Here is a 25,592-nt window from a genome sequence, read left to right as displayed (position 1 = left end):
CAATAAATTCATAATCATAATGTCTCATATATAGAGAGCAGGTACTGGAATTTTGAAAGTAAAAAACAAAATTGAATTATATACTAAACCACTGCACACAAAAAAGATAAATTTGAAAGAAATAAATTTAGATGAAAGAAATAAATATTTGATTTTTTTTATTAAATAATTGCTTATTTTATTGTAATATGATACCTATTTTTAGTATAAATCCAAGTTTATTTTTAAAAAAGGATAGATATTTCACTGATGATATACCAATAAAGTATAATAATAACATAACAATGTCTCATATATAGAGAGAGCAGGTACTGGTCTAATATGAAAGTAAAAAACATTTAATTGCTTTAAATTGAAAAATGATTTACAAAACCATTGCACAGAAACAAGATAAAAGAAATACATTGAGGTATTTTAGTTTAATACCCTTATTCATCACATCAAATTACTGACAATTAATTTCATTTAAAACAAAATCAAGACCTATTAATTAAAGGAAATATGTACATAATTTTTATTCCAATTCATTGTATACTGCAGTAGGTCTAATATTAATTTTCGTACTATTAAAATAATATAGCATATTTAATTAGAACAGCACTGTACATTAAACTTGTACCTGTTTCAATTTATTGGTACATCTTCTTGGAGATGGGGCATAATACAGATTAATATTCTTCCACGGTTTAGCATTTTTATCTATCCAATTACATACTGCATGATGGCGGCACACAATCTGAATCAATGTGATCACATCAGCCTCAGCATTGTGAACATTTTCTGGTAGTTTTCCAAATGTTCTTTTGTATATTTCTGCCAATTTATAAGACACCTTTCTCTTTTTGGAAGGACTGTGTTCGTTGGACGTTGACGACGTAACTGGCAATGTATTGTTGTTACTTGTGGGCGAAGAATGGGAAGGTTTGCTCAAAATATCTGGTTTTTGCGATTGTACTTCTTCTAATTTATCATCAAGGTCTTGAAACGCTATCAAGGAATCTACGCAGAGTACGTCACACGGCAGCGAACAATCAATGTAATTCAACTCAGTTTTAAGTAATGGGAAATCAAATCGTTCCCCATTGTGTGCCACTAGACATACAGGTTTTGTCTGTCTATTAAGGAAGGCGTTGATGCAATCTACAAGATTACTGTCCAAGCCTTTTTTCTCATTCTCCAGAAGAATCGAGTTATCTAGACCGGTGATATCACCTGAATATATTTGCTTGTTAGGGTATAAACACAGTGTCAACTTATCAACCACCCTCGGGATGACAGGAGGACTTGATGTGCTATTTTTATTTGATGAACCTTCAATGCTTGATCTGTGAACAGCTATCAAGCAAATCTCAGTAATTTTTGGTCTTTCACACGGGAGTAATGCAGATGACTCCAAATCCAAAAATACAAACGACTTAATGACATTTAACTCTCGTTCGATATCAACCTGTTGCTTACTGGTACTAGCCCTGCTACACGATTTCTCGCTAGGCATCGGCCAACAAGAGGATGAGTTTTCATCACCAGACTCGGCGGCGCCGTTCGAACTATCATCAATTGTTAATGACCCTACTATGCCAAGCCCTAGGCCTAGACTCCGACGAGATGTAGGTGGTGGACTAGATAGGCCTAGAGACGCAGATTTATCTTTAATACCAATCATAGCTTAACACTTAAATTTAAAATTAAATAGAATACGCCATCTGTTAAGCCCAGGGTACGGTTGAACGACAAGATAAAATACTTTTCAATGTAAAGATGTGATCTTCACGACGGTGATAGGCTCTAAAGGTTGGTTGTCGGTTGCTGCATGCTGAGTTTTCTTGTTGGTATTTTCCGCTTGATATTATTGCGCACAAAACATGTCTAAACTGGTCCTCCGTCCCCGCCCGCCAGCCGCCCGGTGGCGTAAATAAAACGCATACAACTAGAACACCGCCGGTAACCACAACAAACAACCCCACATATGAGATGGGCCGAGTTGTGTAAAATAAAATGCATTTTTGAGGAATTTCAGTAAATCTAAACAAGAAATATTTCTTACAAAAAACGCCTCTTGCCTGTTGACGTAACAGTTTTAAAGATATGTTCCTCTGAAAATTTTTTTTTTTTCAATTTGTTTTTTAATGTGTCATTTTACTGTCACATAATAGATTCACGTTAACCACAAAATTATTTACGTCAGACAATGGTTTTGGGGTTAAAATTAAACGTTTCTTTTCTGGTTTTATAAGTGAATAATTATTATTTGTTTGTTACACAGAAGTGATCATAACTTTTATATTAGAAGTAAAATAGAACAAGAATTCATACTTTGATATGTGATAACTGTGCAATTGAAATTGAAAAATAAAAAATACTAAATCTGTAAAAAATGATGTGCTTATTAATAGATAATTTAAATAAAAATGATGTCTAAATAATATTAAAGCCAATTTTAGACCACTAAACAGACTCGATTTCTGTCACTTTAGTATTTATTACTAAGGTGGAGTTGTGGCTTGGTGGTTATGATGCTTGGCTACCACTCCAAGGGTCCGGTTCAAGTCCCGTCACATGTCAGGATTTTTTCTAAGGACAAAATTACAACTCCACTCCCAACGACTTGTAATAAGACTTTGTTTATGTAGAGCATCTTGTGTATATGTTTGTCTTGTGAACCTCTCTCTGAGGGTCCCAATGATCAGCAATTGCTGGATGGATCACCCTCATTAAATATGGTAAAAAAAAAAAAGGTCAAGTCTGAGGGTCACTTCATCAAGCCTAGATATGATGTCAACCAGTGATAAATGGTCATGGCCCAAAGGTGCTATAAAGTGACATTCAAGTGTGAACAAATTGTATCCTAATTACAACAAACAAAAACGTTACTATATGGATTGTTTTGATTCAATGATTATCTGACGGCGAATTTATTACCGTATTATAATATCGGTCTAGATTGACAGTCAAATGGGAGTCATTGTAAATACCGGCCTATACAGCCAAAATAAAGTTTTGATTATTTGACAGTGAATTATTATAATACCAGCCTATGTTCACATCAAGAACAAAGTCATTATTTGTTGAACAAGATTTTACAGATTAATGTTTTCGTAGACTCTTCTCCTAGACGGTTTGTAATTTGAGCAATTGAGCCGTCCTAGTTTACAAAATTCCAAAAATGTCAGCTTCTAGAACTATTTTTTCCGCTTGATATAGCTTCTGAATGAGTAGTCCTCTGGGGATATAGCTGGCTAAAGTCGTGGCGCGAAAAAACAATTCACATTTCAAGGCTCTAAAAAAATCCTTACACTTGATATTATTCTTATGCTAAACTGTATTAATAAATTGATTTTTTTTAGAGAAAAACTAATGATTTGCTAGCATTATTATATATACTGATTGCTGTTTCAATGCACCACCCCTAGACCGGGTACATTGAAACAATTGAGTAAGTTAATAGCCTCCTTAACTCAACTTCCATTACTTTTGACACCATTTTGGAAGTTTCAGAATTTTTATTAAAAAAACCAAAATTAAATTAAAAAAAGTATCTATTTCTCTTATATGTATGTATATATATATATAAATATATACATACGGATCATGATACTAGGAGATAAGTAAATACAATCAACACCGTGTTTATTGTATCATTTCTGTATATCCATCATCCATGGACCTCCGCGATCCAGTCTATCGAGGAGGGCCTCATACGCCCAAACTGTGGGTTAAAGCTAACCTAATCAATAACAGATCCTCAAACTGAACCACGACAAATAAAATATATTAAACTAATAAAGTATTTTTATAATTCAATTTACGAATTGATTTGATTAAAAAACAAAATCAATCAGAATAGCATAGAAAAGCTTATGTCCAGTCCAGCGTGCCATAGTTGGTTCACTCGCTTCACTGCACACACACTACTACACTGTTGATCTTGACTGTGTGGACGTGCATTAGCGTTGCAGCAACATGACAACCAACCGTGATTGCAAATGTTTATTTGTGACAAATGTTTTCCTTATGGAAATTTAAGAATTTAATACTCGTTTAAATATTTCAGTATTTCTCAGTTTCAACAATTGGCAATGTAGGTTCAGAGTAAGGTAAGAGTAGAACGCCCAAATGGCTCTTAATTGGCGGAGGAAGGAGTATTTCAAGTTATTGATAGGGGATGCGGACGAAGCTCATGGAGCCCTGGAGCTACTTGTCGATGACCTGCATAAAGACAAGCCTAGGACGGTGGCTACTTTCTTGGAGCACTGTGGATCCGAAGACTTCTTGTGGGGCTTGATCAGCATGCTTCGTCATAATAGCCCTAGGTAGGTACTATATTACGTAACATTACTAGAAATTACTGCATGAAATTCAGTTTTCAAATGACAAAAGGTTCGGCTTTAACTTCAAGTTTAGTTAGGTCTAGGCCTAGGCCTATCTAGGCCTATGCCTAGTTGGCTGTAGTAGGCTAATTGATAACGATAACGATAAAATACTTTTATTGCAACTTTTGGGTTGAATTATACAAAAATATATAATTATACTTAAATGAAAATATATCATAATATATCCATCAACAACAAAAATCAAATTACACAAAACATCGAAGAACAGACAAAACAGAAGTCAGGGGAAGATACGACTGTGCATGGATACTTATGCCTACCACTTGTGAAAGAGACCAAAGTTTACAATGACATTTTTTGATCGTTCCGTTTTTACTTTTGGAATGCAAAATTCTTTAACTTGTCTTAAATTGTATCCAGATTTAGGCCTAGGCGCTTTTGGCAGAAGGTGATGTAGTATATGGGAAGGGTCTTTAAGTTTCTGATATTATTCCTTGCACAGTCTAGTTCGACGTTGATCAAATAACTAATAATATTTAATAATAAAATATTTATTTTTGCAATGGGAAAACTCGTCCACCAGAAAGGTGTTCTTCTACGAGGCCGTAACAAAAAGTATTCAAATAAAAGTTGTAATTTACAAGATTTTTTAAAATTAAATCAATGTTAGTTTTCCAGGGCTGCTTATTAATTACAACTTATTTTTGGTTATTCGTATAGCCACTAGGCCTATACTAAGTTTGTATCCCTCATCCAATTTGAAATTGCGCAAGGATTTCCTTGCAAATTGCGCTATGCAATAAACCAAGTAACATATTAATTTATTACAGTTTACTACTGTAGACATAAAACGTGAATCTTAATTCATTCTACTCACTGTAGAACCTGTGCCTATGTTTATGGCTAGATTAACCATTCGGCACTTGAACATTTATTATGATATTTATTTTTTATTTTAGAATACATTATTTTACACTACATATGCTTCGCAGTTGGTTTTGGATTGAATGTAGTGGCAGTATATACACAATGTAAAATGAGTGCATACCGAGTTCTTTAGAAATTTGCAAATTTAAAATTATAAGCCTACTAAATTTATGTAAGACGTTATGAGATACAAGAATGCATTTTTGCTCAGCGTGATAGCAATTAGTAAGTAAACAATGAACAACCTGACGACATTCAGTAACTTAGGTTCTGTTTCTGCTGCATAAAAATAACCGGTTATAAACAGTGTGAATAAATTAACTCCAATTTCTTGGGAGCAGAAACAGCACAATTTTGAACGCCATTTAACCGGTTATTGCTGGGCAACTTTTTATCTGAAACACAAAATAACAGTTATTTGATTGACAGCTGCTGACCTCGAGTCAACTACACTGTAGTAACGTTTTAATTGACCACCAGGACCAATTGCATTTTTGGTAATTCTAACGATTTTTGTCAATGACCACCCACTGATTTAAACGGTTATTTTGGAGCAAAAATTAAGCAGAAATGCAGTCAATATAAAAATTTCATTTTTGAAATCATCGGTTTATTCGGCGCTATGCAGCAGAAACAGACCTGTATTCAGGTTTGGATCATTTGGATAGTTGATATAACCTTTCCACATTTTACTTGGATGCAACACAATGACGTACGTACAGTAAGCACAAATAATTTGACCAATCACAACGATATAGATCATCTGAACTGTCGATATTGATTGGTCAACTTACTTGCGTTGTGCTTGCATGGGGTCACACACTACATGAATGACCTATAACGATATTTTGTTCGTCCTTAAACGGCCCTCTATAAATCCCAACATGCATCGTGCGCGGATTGATATTTTCATATTGTGATGCGACCAATTGTGTGAAATGGTAAACAAATTCAGCAATGAGACGACGTCAGGCTAGGCCTACAGTATAGCTAGCATACAATGTTTTTACGTTACCGCTCTTTACCAGCTAGGCCTATAGCTAGCGTACAATGTTTTTACGTTACCGCTCTTTACCAGCTAGGCCTATAGCTAGCGTACAATGTTTTTACGTTACCGCTCTTTACCAGCTAGGCCTATAGCTAGCGTACAATGTTTTTACGTTACCGCTCTTTACCAGCTAGTCCTATAGCTAGCGTACAATGTTTTTACGTTACCGCTCTTTACCAGCTAGGCCTATAGCTAGCGTACAATGTTTTTACGTTACCGCTCTTTACCAGCTAGGCCTATAGCTAGCGTACAATGTTTTTACGTTACCGCTCTTTACCAGCTAGGCCTATAGCTAGCGTACAATGTTTTTACGTTACCGCTCTTTACCAGCTAGGCCTATAGCTAGCGTACAATGTTTTTACGTTACCGCTCTTTACCAGCTAGGCCTATAGCTAGCGTACAATGTTTTTACGTTACCGCTCATTACCAGCTAGGCCTACAAAATTAAGCCTAACTAAGCTACCGTAGGCCTAGAAACGTCTACAAGAGAACTTTCGATGAGAGCTACTTTATTTTTCTCTTTTTATCATAATAAACCTTAGAACGCACATTTAAGACAAGAAATGGTTTAATGTTTTTAAAGTGTTATATGCATTATTGCGGGAAGAAATTACGGTCTAGTGTCTCTAAATACTGTAAATGGTATTTTCTGTGTCCTAAAATTACATATTGCTGAATAATGTACAGTACAATGCATGCATCGTTTAATACATTAACTTGTTGGCAACATTTTTAATATAATTTATTTTTTAATATTAATGTCCTTGAGTAAACAACGGGACTACTATGATTCAATCAACGTGGTAAAAACTCAAGTTCTACAGTACCATTATTATTTGATGGACAGGTATCACATGGCACTAAACATTAATATTGACTGACCTTCATTTATTAAATTTTTATTACTGTATATTACTATGAATGGCATATTATAGCATAGAAATGCCCATGTTTGTGTTGTTTTTATGCTGTTTTAGTGCTTTCTGTGTTGGTGCAATTTTAAATTTTATTTTTTACTTTCAACAGTAAAATACTGATAATATTAATGACTAAACTATTCTAAATAAGCCTAGAATAACGGATTTCAACGTATCGCACAACAAGGAATTAGCTAAGCCTGCCTCTAACTAATCAACTAGATCGTGATTGAGAAAAGAACCTAGCTTCGTCTTGTATTTTCACTGGAAGGAATTTCTGGAATTCTTGAAATTCTTCAGATTCGTTTCTGTATCACGTACACACGCTACGGCGGTACGAAAAGAAATGATGACGCTACTACGTTGGATGGCTCCCTCTTGAGGGCGTGGTTGCGGACGTGACCATTATCCGATAGGGGTGCTAGACGGATTTTTCTTTTTCGTAATTGTATCCTCTCTTAGGAGAGAGAGGACTATATTGTCGGTATCCTTAAGCAGGCACGAAATAGACACTGATAATATTAATGATTGTACTGTAATGTAACATCATTAGTAGCCTGAATGTTGAAATGCTGTCCTCTATTCAAATCAAAGTGAATTCAGTTTCAGTGTTTATGTTATCAAAAATTTAATCATGAGTTGATGATGTTGATGCTTATCTCAGCCCAGTGTGACAGCGTGACTTCTAGGTTTTGTTCGTGTCCGATCTCTATTTATCATTTATTTATGTTTGATTAAAGATATATATATATTTTTTAAATATTTGGTTAAATATGTCATTTTAATGTCACATAATAGTTTAAAACAAATTTATTTACCTGAAAAATGTAATTTAAAGCAAAGAATACTTAAATTGTCTGTCGGACAATAACTTCATTATCTGCAAAATGGCCTATTTAAAGTCTGATTTTATTAATCTTCATTTTTCGTGTTTTGGGGACAATATATCTTTAAATAGTGTCAAGTAACTTTCTCTTGAATGTTTGTACTGTATGTTCTACAATAATGTAATCAAATTGATCATGTCAAGACATCACTTTTAAAACTTTTACAGGGTTGCTGGAAATTCTGCATATATTCTTGGGACAATAGCAGAACATGATGTTGGACAGACACGAGTATTGGCGCTCATCTATGGGCAACATGAACACAGCATCCTTGCTGATCTCTGTAACATGCTAGAATATGATGATTCTGAGTCTGTGATGAATGCAGCTGGTACCCTAGGCACATTGGTAAGAAGGATTGAGATCATTGATTGAGATGATAAGCGGGGCTTGTTTTTCTGGGTTGGCATTTATCAATATTTGCTTACTTTTGCTTAAGCTGAAATATTTAAGTATGATTAAGCAAATTATACATCAAGCAAAAAAATTGTCTTTAAAAAAAAATTGTTTACTTGCCGCATGTGAAAAAACACTAGAGGGCAGCAAATTTTGTCTTAAGACGAAAGATCTTTGCTTACGTGTATACATTAGCTTTTTCTCTTAGTGATGGTGGCACTATAAAATTTTATCTCCTCATTTTCACTCTCAACAAGAGAGGGCTCATTCTGGTTCAGAGAAAGATAGAGAAATAGCACAAAAGTCAGAAATACTTATGAAAATCATTATCATAATTCATATTAATAAATCTAACTTAAGCAGAATCAAGGATTTAAGGCAAAGTTATAAAGACAATTTTTTTCCTAAGCAAGTTTGATCAATCCGGCTCCTGGCAATGTTTGAAATATTGTTGTATGTAAAAATTAAGCTAAATAAATTGCTAATAATATATATTATAATTTATTAATTGATGATTTTCAAACAGTGAGCAATCAGACTTAATTGTTGGTTCACCAAGTGCCACCGCAGCATTTACTGTTGCGTGTAGTAAAACTATTAACAATATGATTATCACTGATCATAATCGCTGCTGTTTATAGCAACTATGGAATGTATATGATTACTTGATCTATAGTGTCTATTGACTTTAATGATAATATATCATATATGTTGACAAGTTACTAAAATTGTGGTAATTTGGTAGGTAATATTGCACAATATTTATTTAACTTTATTTAAAGTCAGAAATTTGTTCTGATAAAATTTAACAGTAGTATTAGATAGTAGTACACAGGTGATAAAATTATCAGAATAATACTTTAATGATGTGCTATTAAGCTACTGTACCTATACTATTTAGGTCCATAAGGCTATGTCTACACTATTAAAGTAGTTAGATATGCCCAAATATGGTAGTGACATGACATCATCATGTCCATATATGGGTACATCACATTTGTTTGTCACATAAAGTTTGATAGTGTAGACAAAGGTTAAGGCTGGACATGTTTGTCTCCAGTGAACCCAGTCATTGGCCAAAGCTTTGGTTTGTTCCAATATTCCCATCCCAATGCTATTCTCTCCTTTTCCACTGTCTATCCTAATATCAAGTGATCTTCCATCCACTGCTAAATGTGCAATTTGTCCCGATTGTTGTATTGCATAAATGTACAGTTTTGGCTCTACAGTACCTATTTCATACTGGATACCTATTGTTCAATCAAGCAATCAGACTTACAGTATATAGCACCAGTATACAATGTTCAAAGGCACTTGGAACAGGAAATTCTGTGTACAAATGTGTTTTGAGACGTAATTTATAAAAGATATTGACGTTTTCTGATGTCTTTATGTTTATTGATACTGTACTATAAAGTTCTGTAGATGCTTATATACCTGTATTAGATTTTGTGTTAGATTTTTAATATTACTATCTATGTTAGGATGTATTTTGATGATAGCACCCTCTATGTCTATTTATCTTAATAAAGTCTTCCTATAGTATATATTTTTTTCCAAGTTAAATATTATAATCATCATATCTTTTTTTATGATCATGTTTTATTTAAAGTCTTAGCATTTTTCTTTTATATTTAATTTTCATTTCGATTATGATACATAGGCAGAAACAGCAGAGGGCCGAGCCTGGATGCTAGCAGAACAATGCATGGACACAATGATCCACAGAGTAATGGCGTTACTAACGTCTGAAAGCATGTGGACCGCAAGCAATGCTGCCCTTGTGTTGGCCAGGTTGTCTATTTCAGAAGAAGGTTGCCATCATTTGCTTCATCATCAACAATCACATCAACTTCTCACTCGGCTAATACAATCACTCGGTGTTGATGAAGCTGGTAAGTACACAGATCATGTATTTTTGCATTCGTTAACTATATATCTGTATCTTTATTTCCATAAAACATCAAAAATATAATACAATATCAAAAAATGGCAATGGCAATCAAAAAGTTGAATTCGGGCACTAATTTACAATTTGTTAATATACAGTACAGTATAAATATAAAAGCTGTACACAAATAAATATCACAATAGAATAGCGAGTGACCAAAGTGATCTAAGTGCCTCAGCAACGCATAAGCCACCACACATGGAAGGCAGCGCAAGGACCAGGGCAATGCCCTCAACCACCCCAGGCAAATGGTGTCCCAGCAACCTCGGATGTCAAGAGTAAATGGGAGAGAGCTTGTTGCGTTAATCGATAAGATTGGTAAGATATGGTATGGGACTCTTGCCAAATCTACTCGTAGTAAAACCAAAATTTCCATATCTCTTCTCATTGTGAAGTTTTTATTTATTTATTTATTTTATTCAATCGAAACCAACAATGATAATTACCGCCACTAACAGGTTTGATACAAACAAAGCCAGGACTGTTTAAAGCACCTTGATTGGTCCTAACATTGATCAAGGGCTTCTCTCGTCCAGTGCCCACCTTCACCAGAAGAAACCACTACCATGTTTGGGCACATCACACTTTTTTTGTCAAACTAGTTTGATAGTATAGACAGAGCTTAAGACTGCTGTAGTTGAATGGTTACGACTATTTCATGTTGATTCTTTGTGTTTTTACATCCTGTTGTGCTTTAAATTCAATTTCTATTTGGTATACTAGGTAAAGGTATGAATGCTGCATTCGCAGTTGGAAGAATTTGTGACACAGAGGAAGGAAGAGAGAAACTCATAAAACACCAAGATATTGCAAAAATGGTAAATAGTTTTATCAGAGAAACTGATGCCTTATACTGTAACTGATCACATGACCTAGTGTGGTGGTAGGGTCATTTCACATTTCACCAGCATAGTTTGTGTCAACATCTATGTTTCTGAAAACGTTTTTTCTAGTCCATTCCGTGATATTATTTAACCATTTTTTGGCTTTATAAATAGATTTAAAATTCCAATTAAAACCATGTTTAACATTGAGTTTTAATCCTTCAGATTTCTGTTTTAACTGATATGTTGTCCAGTAAAGATCCTGGTTGCAGTAAGAATGCTTGTTTCGCAATAAGCTGCCTTGCTGGCAACGAGGAAGGTCATGCACTACTGCTCAATCATCTACGATGTGATATCATACTAAGGCGTCTTGCAGAACAACTACACTCAACGGACCAAGAGACATCCTGGTTTGCTGCCATGTAAGTTAATAATACTATTAAATAAAATTGTCAAAATAGTATAGAATGGAGCTGTAGCTTGGTGGTTTAGATGTTCAGCTACATATCCCAGGGTCCTGGGTTCAAATCCTGTCAGATTCTTTCTGATGACAGAACAACTCCACTCCCAAAGACTTGTGATAAGATTTTTATAATTTAAGCTTTTTTATATGTTTGCCTTTGTGATTATTTAAGGGGGAGGCCCTTTATCTGGTCCCTCCAGGAGACTTGTTTCCAAACTGTCCAAATAATAACAAAATAAAAATATAGTACAGTACCTCTCAGAAATACTGCCTAATGTGGACACATCAGATACATCATACATACATACATACATACATACAAGATGAGTCCATTGATTCCACTTTGACTATGTAGACCTACCTGATCAATAATCACTTTGCATTTGTGTGCCGACAGCTTCCCCCGGTTGATATAAAGGCACTTCCTGCATATTTGCTTTCACCTGAACACCCACCGCAAATTCTTGCTGGACAAGTCAAACGGTTGCCTTTGCAAAAACAAAGGCTGTGTATAATACTGTTACTTTCTGATGCTGCCAAGTACTAATTTTAAACTCGCGAGTATATTGCTAAATCATGAGAATCCTGACAATTGCCTAATTTGTAGGATTCCCACCTTAAATCTTTGACACCCTGATAACGGCAACAGTTTAGAAACCTGAGCAATATACGTTTAAAAGTTCTGTAGAGTCTCTATACTTGTTCTGAATTAATTCTGATATTTTCTGTTCTTTCAGGACACTTCGGACACTTGCAAGTAAAAAGAAAGGTTGTTTAGTACTACGTGATCATGTAGTCATTGTACCTGCATTGCAGGTATAGAGTCTATTATTAGATAGCATCTGGTTTTTTGTTGGTAGCTTGAGTAGCTCAAAACAGTATCACTAAAATCAGGGATGTAATCTATGTAGCCATAGCCTGTATTTAGGGGAAGGGTACTACAGAAACAAACTCTTACTACTTAAGTGTTTAAAAAAAAAGTACAGTATAGAAATTCACACACAAAGTAGCAATATAACTCAAAACAAAGCTTTAATTTCAGTCAACTAAAGAATTCAGTATACACTTCAATCGACTTCACAATAACTCTTATAATCATGAAATAAAAATGATATTGTTTTCTATAATGGGTAGAAAGCCAAAATATTGATATTGATGTTAGTCAACCGGCCAGTGGAAAACTTTTATTTCTTTACTTCAATTCCTAATAATATTTTTTTTAAGGAAATTAATGGAGCAATTGGAATTTCCCAAGACCTTCAGGATGAAGTTGTGTTGACATTAGAGCTTTTGAAGAAACTTGACAAACCAAATCCACCAGCTCTCGAGGTCAAAGGTCCCAGGGAGCTTATGGTGACTTGGGATATAACAACACTCAAGAATGGACTTGACATTATTTATAAGCTTTACTTAGGTAAAAAATTTTTTTTTTTTAACTGAAACCTACCTGCCTACAATACAACCTTTAAAAAATGTATTGTCCCCCAAAAACATGAAAAATAAAGATTACCGTAATAAAATCGGAATTTGAATATATTATTTTGTAGTTTTAATAAAGTTAATCACTTCCGTAGAAAAAAACCCAGAAAAAATTAATGTTTTCACTTATAAAATGACAAAATAAATGGCTAAATTCAACCAAAATCCTATAGGCTGTCAGCCAATTTGACTATTTTTTGCTTTAAATTACAGTTTATTACTGTTAGGTAAATACCTTTTTTTTTCGATCCAATTTTTGTTCAAAGTGGATAACTATTAGGTGACATTGAAATGGAATATTCAAAAAAAATTATTTTTTCCGGGTGACAATACATCTTTAATTGCAGGTATATTTTTGTTGTCTTTCCTTTGAAACAAATGGGCAATATGACTACAACCTACCTCTATTTAGGGGCCAGGACAATTTTGAGTGTGCCAAATGAATCCATATTAACTTTTAAAATTATTTTAAACATTTTTGACAGATAATACGGTGCTTTACAAAGGTGCTGAGACCAACTTTTTGGCAACCAACCTCAAACCAAATACTCTATATAATCTACAATTGCAATTGAAAACAGAAGGTGATGAAAGTCAGCTAAGTGACCCTTTAGAGGTCACCACGGATGAATGTGGTAAAAAGTTCATTTTTGTTACTGATGCCTTAAAAAATGTAATGAGCCCATTTATGGACATGTTGATGTCACATGTCTCTGTAAAAGAATAACTAAATAGAAAAGAATAACTAAATAGAAATTCTCTGTAAAAGAATAACTATAAATAGAATAATAATACACAACCAAATACAGTAGAGCTAGCAAAACAGAGTTGGAGGAGCAGAGTCTTCACATATGAAGTTGGCTCCAAATATGAAGAAGAAGAAGAAGAAGAAGACATTTGGGCATATCACTACCATATTTGGGCACATCACACTTTTTTTGTCAAACTAGTTTGATAGTGTAGACAGAGTATTAAAGATAAAATCACATCCAGTTTATTTATACATAATGCTAACAAGCAATTTTTATAATTTTGAAGAAATATTATTAATTTATAAACAATAAAAGGTTAACTTGCCTACCTAAGCTATTTCTAAGTTTTCTAGCTCTAGTGATCTAATGGTATTTTCTGAATTCAGATTTTAAAATTAATGGGGGACTCGAGTGCCATATTTTGTACCAAAGACTGTTTATGTACAGCATCTTGTGTTTATGTTTGTCGTTTAAAAAGGATTGCAACCTTTAAGAAGGATTGTGAATGAATTAGCTTATGGTTATCCTTGGCAATTGCCCTAAATTTGTAAACAAACAAAACAAAAAATGATCACATGTTATATCTGAGACCAGGTTTATACTGACTGGGCTTTACCCGCATCAGTATTGTACAATAACATATTTGTAGCACTAAATTTGTGCCACTTTGTAATTTAATTTTCTTAAGAATGAATTATTAATAATTTTTTATACTAAAGCACCTGATGCCCCTGAAGATCTGCGAATCCTAGCTGTTTCAATATCACAGATCAGAATAGGCTGGTCACCTCCAGCAGCTGTTAATGGTGGGTTAAAAGGCTACATAGTTTACAATGGTAAACAGCAGATTGAATCCACTACAGAACTATGCAGTATACTCAGCTCTCTTGCGCCCTCTACAAAGTATGATATTTATGTAAGTATTGCGGTCGGAAATCAAACAAGCAAACTTCATCTTAACTATGAAATTGAAAAAAAATTGAGAAACTATGAACTTTTTCCCTCTATGTCTGTGTATCTTGTACATTTGAAAAAACCCCAGATCCAAATAACCTAGCACATTTTACACACGATAAAGTCTATTCCATAAGACTGTTTTAATTAATGAAATCTCACTTTTTCACTTAAGCACTTAACTATTTGACTTAACAAAAAAGGCTCATACTTATTGTATATAAAGTATTTAATATATAATACATTAAAATTAATATTTGTCATTACTATCCACATACAATCAAATTACTCAAAGAGATAAGGGACAGAGTTTTTAGATTTGTTGTGCCATTTTTATATGGAATATAATTTTTATTTTGTAGGTTTGTGCCTTTAACCACAAAGGAAAAGGACCTAAAGCCTGTATCTCAGCAGCTACCAGTGAGCTAGGTAGGCAAGTTCCCAATATCCTAACATTCATCAAGAATGGATGAATGAATTATTCACTTCCCTTTTCCTTTTTTTTTTGTTTTTATATATTGATAACATCAAATAAAATATGTTAGTGATATGACATCATCATGTCTATATATGGGCAAATCACATTTTTTGTCACATAAAGTTTGATGGTGTAGACAGAGAATTACAAGGCTTTTGTGTAACTAAACTCCTGTAGTCCACTCAATAATTCATAGTATCAGCAGAAACAAGCATACCACTGGCACTTAGCGATGAGTAAATTATAACTTTTTATTTACCAAACATCTTTCTTCTCTGTCAAGGTGGTTATTTTTTTTCATTTGCTAAACTCATTTTCTGTAATATAGGTAAACATGCTCCTGGCAAGCCAATACTGAATGTCAGAGGTCGTAATGAGATTCATTTAACATGGTCTCCACCCGAATCTCCTATCGGTCGTTTGCACAAGTTTGAGATTTCTATCAATGGAAAGGTAGTTTACTCGGGCACAGAGCTCTGCTTCACGGCTCGTAGGCTTGTGCCAAACACTGATTACACATTCAAGGTAAACCATTTCATTTTGTGTTCAAGGTTTGTATCAAACAAATAATTAAATTGACTGTCACATAATATGTAATCTAATGCACCAATCAAGTCTTTAACCATTAAGCTGTCAGGCTGATTAATGTAAATTGATCGGTATTAATATACAAATAATGAATGATTATGAGATATTGAGAATATTAGTAAAATGTACTGATTTATTTTTAATGAAGCGGAGCCAAGTTAAAAGTAGAGCAATCAATTTTTCATTGAAAAAAAAATTTGTGAAAACGTAGGTATAGACAGTAGGTGTACATCAATGGTACTGTATACAATATACATATTTATGTAAAAACATAACAAAATCTTGTTGAAAAAAATGTTAAACATTGTATTTTAAACTTCATTAAAGGTCATAGCAGTGACAAGTGAAGGCAGGTGTGAAAGTGAGCCTGCAAAGAAGAAAACTCCTAAAGATGAATGTAAGTATAACTTTACATTATTAAGGAGACAGGCCCTTAATAGGGGTTTTACCTTAATGCACTTGTCAATTATATGACCCGCTATACGACCCCCAGGAGATGTGCATCATTTGTTCGATGTGCGTCATACCTTATGAATACAATGACGCACCCCTGTGTCAAAAAATTGAGTTACCTTCAGGTGACCATGACGCACCCATTTTGACGCATTGTGACCATGTTGTTCATGATATGATGGGTGGTAAAGTGACGGACATTGACACACCATTGTTTGTTGATGTGGTATATCATTTTGGTTCTTTGACGCACCCCTGCATCAATAATTATTTGTAAATGACGCACCCATAAGCACCTCTCCCGTCATACAATTGACAAGTTCATAATAGAGGTGTCTCCTGAATAATATAATGGTGTCTTCTGAATAGATTTCCCAAATGAGGAGTTTTACTGTAATAAATTATTCATTTATATTACTGAGAATAATTATTCAATATGTAGTAGGTATCAATATCATATTTAAATCGCATGTTGTTTTTTACTGTAGATAATGTACAATCAACAGCTCCCATATTCTTCAGTCATCCACACAAGATTACTGATCAAGATACAGGTACAATTTTTCTCTGCCACAATTATTATTTAGCATAAATAAATCAGAAGCCTTCCTTTAATGTTGTCCCCCCTAGATGAAGTATCATCAGTCATTTTAGAATTGTATTATCTCTACTTTATTCTATGATTTTATTTCCACTTTAAAGAAAAGCAATTTAAAAATGCTCCATTTTCTGATTTCATTGGTTATCCTCACGGCAGAAGATCATTGTAATTGTTTACTTAAAACTGCCAAGTTTGTTATTTGTATGATAAATGTGTGTATTTTAATGGGTTGATTAACCAGTAAGTAAATGTGTAAAGACTGGTTTTGTGGCAATATATATCTTAAATATTGATATAATATTGTATATTTTTCTTTGTTAGCCTCTAAACAAATAAAACTTCCACAGTCTAAGGGAAACCGCATTAAAACGCCGTTACTGCATAAGGTAGGTTTAACCTTGACTTGATGTGAACATTGTTGCTATAGGATCAACTACTGGAAACTTATAAGCCTTATTGTTGTGGGACAGCATAGTACTAAGCCTACAAGATTGAAGTGGCCTACACTAGACACTACGATTCTAGCACATTTTTCACATTTGGCTCTTTATGCTAAAATTTATTTTTCAGCAAATATCAATTGTGTTTCATGTAGTTTTTATGGAAACTTAAGCTCTGTCATTACATTATCAAACTTTATGTGACAAAAATGTGATGTGCCCATATATGGACATGATGATATCATATCACTACCGTATTTGTCTACCATTTTATTGTGTAGAACCATTTTAGATGTGTGGCCTTTAACTTTTTAAATTTTGTTTTCTTTTGTTCTCAATTCAATTTAATTTTAACCTCATGATACCATGCAGCTATTTAGTCTAACAGTCATTCTGTGCATGTTTAAATGTTTCTGAGCATGTGCAGAATGACTTTTTGATTGACAGCTTTGCATCATGAAAAGAAAAGGTTGCTATTAACTGAATAAGGATAAATAATAATATTTTAATTTATTATCTTTTGTATTTTTAGCAAAGGAACTTAATCTCATCTCCCTGTGAATTAACAGAATCAAGACCGTCTACAGGTTTGTAGAATCTCATATTCTCAACAATAAGTTAGTAGTTACCAGATCTGGAAGATTAACAACAATTCCAGTTAAAACAGATAGACATAAATTTTCATTCTTACCTAGCGCTATTAGACTACACAACAATGAGTTCAAAAGATTGGTCATTAGGTCTGTTGTATTGTATATTGCTTAATCAGTTAATTCCATGTTGATCACGAATGTAAATATTATGTGTGTATTGTTTTGCTTGTGTTTTGAAAACAATTATCATTATAATATGTATGAATGACTTAATAAATTGAATCTGAATAAATTCATAATTAAAAAACAGGTATAGGTATATATTTATCTAATTATTTTTCTTTAAAATGTGATTTTCATTATTTGCATTGTAGGTATTAGTTCATCAGAAAGTAAATCCAGTTCAGATGAATCCAGATCAATCCATAATGGAAATAACAATGTTGAGAATACTGCTATTAGTAACGTAATGACATCTGGTGAATCTAAGAATGTACCCTGTGGTGTCCTCTCTTCCACTTATCCAAATAAAAGTGCTACTGTTTATCAAAATGATGATAGTGATAGTGATGATAGTGAAAACTCAGAGGAAGATGACCAAATTTTGAATCAATGGAAAGTTGTAATTCGTTCCAAAGGAGATGCCAAAGACTCCAGGAATCATTTTCCACCTCTTGAAAATCATACACTGATACAAAACAGTGGTGATCCAAGAGGTAAAACTGAGGTTAATAAGCCCCAGAAACATGCTGAACTGAATCAAAATCAAATGCTGGCACAAAACAGTGGTGAACGAAAAACTAAAACTGAGAAAGAAAAGACTCGGAAACATGCTGAACTGATAGAAAAAAAGTTTAATGAAAATAAACAAATTAGGAAACATTTAAGTGATCAAGGAACTAAACCACATATCAAACATAGGAAGGATTATTATACATTAGGGAGAGGCACTACTACTACAGGTTTAAGATCATCAACTAAAGGCACAATATCTGATAACTTTGATAATTCTGATAGCCTGCCGAAAAATAAAGGATCAGCTTTAGGTTTAGATGAAATGGAGCAAATTAGTGGAAGAGATAGAAATTCAAAGAATCATGTCGACGATGTTCATAAGATTCCAGTAGCATGTGTAAAAGATGGATCAGCAGATAGCTCTCATTATAGAGAAAGACAAAATACATCTATAAATAGAAAATATACAGAAGTGAGACAAAGACAGTTCACAGACACTGACCTGCAGTCGAGAAAACAAGACAGAAAAAACAGAGCTTTTAAAGGGAGTGTGCAAGTGAAAAAAACATCAAGACTTCAGTCTTTGAACTCTGCGCAGGAAAGCGGTCTTCAAACAGGGTTTAACCGACGAGGGTCGAATAATACAGCTAAATACATTCCTGCAATGACCTCCAATTATCGTTCAGAATCAAACTCATCGGATAAAATAAGTGACTTAAGAGAAGATGTTGACAACACTGGATTTGTACTCTCATCAAATGGTAGAGTTGTTTATTCAGAGGGAGAATCTCCAAATCTAAGGTCAAAGGACAAACATTTTGGTATTGAAGAGAGAAATAAACAGCAGATGGTTGTAGACGAGGGCAAATATATGAGCAATGCATTGTTCAAAGGCAAGGAACCAATAACGAAAAGAACACCAAACTTGTTCCCCTGGGAAAGAGAAGGTGCATTCTTTTCTGAATCATACGAAAGGTAATTTTTTATTTTATATTTGTTTTAGAAACAAGACAATAGTTCCACCCTTTATTAGTAAGAACCAAAAGCCATTTTAAACTAACAACCTTAATAACCTATTGAATAGGACAAATCCATTGAGCAATTACTCAACTCCCTGATGCAAAGCTACTCCACAGTAGTTAAATACAATAAGGTTTATCGCAAATAGCTTGATTTCGCGAGGAACATCATTACACAATGCATGATGGGAAGGGTTTGGGATCAATAGCACCGTATAATAAAAACTTTATCAAAGATCTTTGACTTGATATACTGGTGGTGGTCCTATTGCTCCCAATTCCTTCCCATCATGCATCGCTCACGCTATTTGCGATAAACCTTATTATATTCAACTCGTAAACATTCATTATACCAATACTCCAATGTTTGTAAAAATGGTATTTTCTGTAGACTCTCGTCATTGTACAATTCATGTCTTTTAAAAAATAATTCTTTAGATATCTTTAACTATAATTTCTCTCAATTTAAATGTATTGTTAATGAAATTATTTAATTAATCTTTACCTTTTTGTCTATATTTATATTGGCTTATATTTTATAGTTTAGATATTTTATTTTCAACCTGTTATTGGTGTTTTACACTTTTGGCTTGAAATAAAGAATAAAGAATAAAAAAGAATTTCAATACAAAACATAAATTTTATTGGACAAATGTTAATTTGAATGCAGGTATTCAGAAGGAGACAACATCTCAAAGAATATTGCAAATCTGCAGAAGACGTACTCAAAACCGGTGAACTGGAACTCAATGATTGACCCCTTGCATGACAAACACAGTTGTTCAGATCGTTCAGCATTCTACCAAAGAGCTCAGACTTTTATGAGCAGCCACAGGTGACAAATCATTTGACTCTTTTTCAGACAGTTTCAGAAATTGATTGCAACATTAGTGGATGTTTTTCTCCATTGAAGCCTGCAAAACTGTGAACGGCCCATGTGTACCCATTTTATTCGGTCAAATTATTGGAATTTGTTGATTAAAAAAACTTAATTTGCCGCAAATCAACGTCTACCAAAAAATATAGTCTCCCAAAACCAGAATCTCAAAATATTTTATGATATTAATTATAATTCTAATCTAAAGTATGTCCAGTTTTAGGAGATTTGACTGCATAACAAAATTCAATATAATATTGCAATGTTACTAAGATAAATTTATGCTAAACAAGGTAAAAATGTTATTTATTTTTTATTGTACGAGTAGTGCATTACATAATGCTTTGTTTTTTTCAAAAAGACCATTACTAAAGAAGACTTTAGAGAAATTGCCAGCTCATGGACCACTATTCACACAAGCTGCAAGCAACGCTGGCAATGTGGAGTTGCCGCAGCAGCCAAACATGTCCAATAATCGTTACCAATTTATACCAATGCAGTTCAGAACACAACCTCTTCACATGCCAGGCCCCCCTCTGCATCCAGGCAACCCCAATGCTAACCTTTACGATAAAGGTAAGTTATTTATTATGTATGGGAAAGATTGTGATGTACAAACAATCGTTACACTCTCAGTAGTGTATGTTTTTCTTTTATAACTTCAACACACATTCAACAGCAAAGTACATAAATTACATTGAGGAAATTAGGATTAGGCTTTCTACAGACACACGATAACCACAGTGCAAGGCCTTTTATAGACTACAGATGTACCAGTACTCCCATGAAAGATGCACATTAAAGTGTACACATTAAGCTAGATGTGTTCACTGGACATCTAATTTTAGGTTTTTAATTGAGAAGACTTGTTCTATCACCAGAAGAATGGATCGAGGATTTTTATGGATATGGTTTGCGGCTCCCCTGCCTTAATGCCTCAGCCACTCGACTATACAGAGTACATGTGTTACAAGTTTAGTCTTGTAACAGTGAATGAGCCACATTGATGGGAGTTGCCAACAATACAGATCTTTGTTTTGATTTGCTATGAAATTTGTATGTTTAATCTTTTCTTCCCTTTTTCTTGTACTTTTTCTTGATCCGTTTATATTTCATCTTCTCTTACATGCATTATCACTGAATATAGCATTTTATCTGGAGGAACTTGACCAACGTCCATTCTTCTTACCCCGGTCTTACACCTGCCCTTCCCTTGACCGTAAGCTATGTGTCTAAATATTCTTTGTATACTGCATTTATATTTATTAGTATCTATATAATTTTATTCACTTTTATATCTTCATTTTCTAATCCATTTTATATTGTTTTGTAGTTAATAGTTTAATATTTTAGTAAACATGTAATAATTATTAATTATTATTTTCACAAAACGTACATTGTATCTTCTTGATAAATGTTATTTTAAAAAATGTTATTATTTTGGCCTTTCTGATTTAAATGTAATGTTGTTTATTGTTTATTTTGTACTCTTCATAGTTATAGTTTGTACTGTCCAACATTTGAATTGATTATAATAACTAAAAGACAGTAAAACGAGTTTAAACACTAAATTATATTATTAAAATACAAATGAATTTATGTAAAAAAAATCAGATGTTGTGATGTCATCATATGGCCAGTTGAACTAAAACCTCGGATTTTAATCTTTTGCGTCATAGATCATCACATTTGAAAGAATGCGCACCTCGATTCTACATACGCAAATTTCTTCAACATTTTGATATGTTGTTGCTCAAACAATTATCTTCTAAAAACTGTTTTGATGACTTCATCATGTTAAAAATTAAAGTAAAAGGTGGACCCATAATTTCACCTATGCTACACTACATGTAGATGTATATACTGTGTAAACTGTATAAAACACAAAATAGACAGAATTCAACACAAACAACATATTTTCTTCAGGTCATAATGGCGTAATCTTTTTCTGTGTGTATTTTCTAACATACGTGCACATGGCGTTTTTTGTGTGCATATAACTAACTCGTCCAAGTGACGAGTTCAAATCTAGTTAAAATACAAATTGTTGCTCTATGCTGCAACTGAGTATTTGATTGGTGATGTGGTGACTTAATTCTGTGATATTTCAGATATCTATTTCTTGTTTAAACCTTTACCCAAACTCATTGTATTCTCTATATTTTCTTAGCATTAGTGACACGTTCTCTTCCACCTATTAACAATGCTCCTCCTGAATGTAAGTCTGTGTGAGCTTGGCAACATCAATTTCCCCACTTCCTTTAAAATCAAAATTTAAGTACAATCCCTCAGCAAAATGCTTTTGCTATTATTATTTTTTCATCACTTTAGTTTCCTCTTTGTTTGAAGCTTTTAAAAATCAAGAATTTTAGAATTTCATTTTCATCACTAGTAGCTAGACATTCTCAACCATACTTCAGACCTCCCGATAATGGCGGGAGTCTCCTGATTATGGTGGGAGTCTCCCGATAATGGTGAGAGTCTCCTGATATTTCGAGTCATCTCCCGCTATCCGCTAAATATCCCAACGCATTTTTCACCTTCAGCACACATTATAGATGCCAATATTTTAGGTTTTTCACAGTGCCCTCTATAGTTTCATAAAACCTCCCAATATTTTTTCCACGCTGGGAGGTCTGATTTTAATTCTATTTGGGAACCCATTGTGTACCACAAACCTTTACTAACTATGACCTATAACCTATGACCTTACATGTGTTTTTTTCCCATAAATTGTTGGAATTATAGTTCAAACAAATTATTTAAAACAGTGCAAATTCACTACAAATATTGAGCTTTCAGAATATTAATAGAATTATGATGATTGGGTTCAAATTGATCTTAATATTGTAAAAGTTCATTCATTTTCTTTGTTATTGTTTCATCCATATCTCTTTATTATTTGTTTATTAGTTTTTTTTGTATTGCACCAGAATTTTACTGGGAAGGTTTTAAACTACATTTGAAACTTGTAATTTATGCTTTTAGAATAAATATATATATACACATATAATGCATACATACCTATATATTTCAACATTAGTTACTCTCATACCATATTTGTTTCACAATAAGACATAGACCTTTAAGGCCTATGTTTTCAGTAGTAGCATATTAGTGCAGTCAACTCACCCAAATCCAAATGCCTTGGGCTGGCTCAAAAAGTCTTTGGTTTTGAGGGAGTTGACTGTATTGGTATTTTGCATGACTGTTGTACCTTAGTATACTGCATATTGTTTTACATATTGGAATATTAGAATAATAATTTAGCATTTTAACAAATGTTTTTTTAAACAAACCAGTTTTATTAGAAATAAAATAGCCAATGACTATTGGACTTCAAGCTAATCTTTTAAAAGAAAAGAACAAATTGTTAATCTATGATGTAACTTGTAAAAGTTACCATATGTGCATCATTTTAATTAATATACCTGCAACCTACCTGTACCAAACTTGCTCCATGCTTGATTTTCCTGATTAATATATGATTTATACTGTATATATTAACTGCTAATTTGCATTTTGGTATACAGGTGCCTATGTGAGGAAATTGGAAGCCATGTCATATCTATCAAATCAAAAGAAACAATCAGCATCAGCATTGACATCGTGTCGCCAACCAGCCATGAGGTATTCACATCGTGAGAGCCCGTAAGTAGACTATTTTTGCATTGGAGAAATAATGAAATCTGTATTCTATGCTAAAAGTTTTGTCTACACTATCAAACTAGTTTGACAAAAAAAGTCTGATGTGCCCAAAAATGGTAATGAAGCTTAGATATGACATCATCATGTCTATATATGGGCACATCACATTTTTTGTCACATAATAAAGTTTGATAGTGCTAGACAGAGCTTAAGACTTTAAAGGTGTATAATATTGTATATTGTCAGCTTTGGTTAATGGTATATTCTTTTTAAATACCAATTTTATATAAATTATAATTTCCTGTTTTTGTTTTTTACCAGTAGCATACAAGTGGAATCACCAAAATCTCGGAGTGCCTCAGGTCTGCTTACTGATGCAGCACATTAACAGTCGACGTGGACACGATTTTCAAACTGCTATATAACATAACTGCCCTAAAATTTATATTGTACCTCACTGCAAACATTGTACAAGTGAAAGTGTCCCTTCACTGTAATTGTAGAAGACACAGTTTCCTCAACAATGCAAATTTTACAGTCAATACACAAAATGTATCGAGCAATTAGCTTGATTTGTACATGTATGCATGTTAACAATGTCCGACAACACAATAGTGTTTATAAATACCTCATTGTTTATTATTTGAAGTTCTTTGAAAATCCTGCTTGATCTGAAGGCAAAAGAGAACCTTCAGTACATCTTTAAATTATGTTTAAAACAGCGCTAGTTGTAAATAAAGCCTACTATACTTATACCCCTTTTCCTACTCTCTGCCCCTTCTTATTCCCGTCCTCATCACCAATAAAGATACATCCATGTCTTCTTTGTGTTATTTAACAACAGACTGAGGCAGTGTCACTGATGAATATGAATTGGTAATAAGTAAATATTTTCAAGTAAGTAATAAATGTCTTCTTAACAGAGTTTGTATTCCAATACACACACTATGGAGTGTGCCCAGGTGTGATATGTCCTAGTGGAACTGCAATGGTATTAATTTGAATAAACTCCAGTGTAATTGCACAAGTTTTGATATGTTATGGTTTAATAGTAAAAAATTTCAAATACAGTATAATTTTGTAGTATTTTACTGTAGGTGTATAAAGAAAATAATGCAAGCAACTCAGAAGAGTTCCAAATACAGAATCGTGTACAGAACAATTCTGTACTCTAAAGCTCTGTCTACAAGCTCTAGATCTATCAAACTTTATGTGACAAAAAATGTGATGT

General features: G+C 33.4%; 2 protein-coding genes across 3 annotated transcripts; one reads left to right on the top strand and one right to left on the bottom strand.

Moving 5' to 3' along the window:
* Positions 1 to 311: 311 nt before the first annotated feature.
* LOC144837546 (three prime repair exonuclease 2-like) lies at positions 312 to 1,789 on the bottom strand. Its single transcript, XM_078692717.1, has one exon. It carries the CDS (start codon positions 1,661 to 1,663, stop codon positions 608 to 610), a length of 1,056 nt encoding a protein of 351 aa, XP_078548843.1. The 5' UTR covers positions 1,664 to 1,789; the 3' UTR covers positions 312 to 607.
* Positions 1,790 to 3,960: 2,171 nt separating this feature from the next.
* Positions 3,961 to 25,437, top strand: LOC144838412 (uncharacterized). Of its 2 annotated transcripts, XM_078693749.1 has the most exons (21): positions 3,961 to 4,310; positions 8,278 to 8,458; positions 10,170 to 10,401; positions 11,181 to 11,275; positions 11,507 to 11,703; positions 12,482 to 12,560; positions 12,969 to 13,158; positions 13,709 to 13,858; positions 14,695 to 14,891; positions 15,292 to 15,358; positions 15,736 to 15,932; positions 16,323 to 16,392; positions 16,937 to 17,002; positions 17,371 to 17,435; positions 18,022 to 18,076; positions 18,457 to 19,792; positions 20,507 to 20,671; positions 21,075 to 21,289; positions 21,861 to 21,932; positions 24,247 to 24,364; positions 24,683 to 25,437. In XM_078693749.1, the coding sequence occupies exons 1-21, from the start codon at positions 4,114 to 4,116 to the stop codon at positions 24,747 to 24,749; spliced, it is 4,011 nt and encodes a 1,336-aa protein (XP_078549875.1). In that variant the 5' UTR covers positions 3,961 to 4,113; the 3' UTR covers positions 24,750 to 25,437. The 2 variants fall into 2 exon arrangements, with proteins under 2 accessions (XP_078549875.1, XP_078549876.1); XM_078693750.1 differs by lacking the exon at positions 21,861 to 21,932.
* Positions 25,438 to 25,592: the final 155 nt, after the last annotated feature.

The sequence above is a fragment of the Antedon bifida genome, chromosome 3, assembly GCF_963402885.1.
Source record: "Antedon bifida chromosome 3, ecAntBifi1.1, whole genome shotgun sequence".
Classification (NCBI taxonomy): Eukaryota; Metazoa; Echinodermata; class Crinoidea; order Comatulida; family Antedonidae; genus Antedon; species Antedon bifida.
The sequence above is the reverse complement of the archived record's forward strand: the minus strand, read 5'-3'. Positions and strand labels throughout refer to the sequence as shown.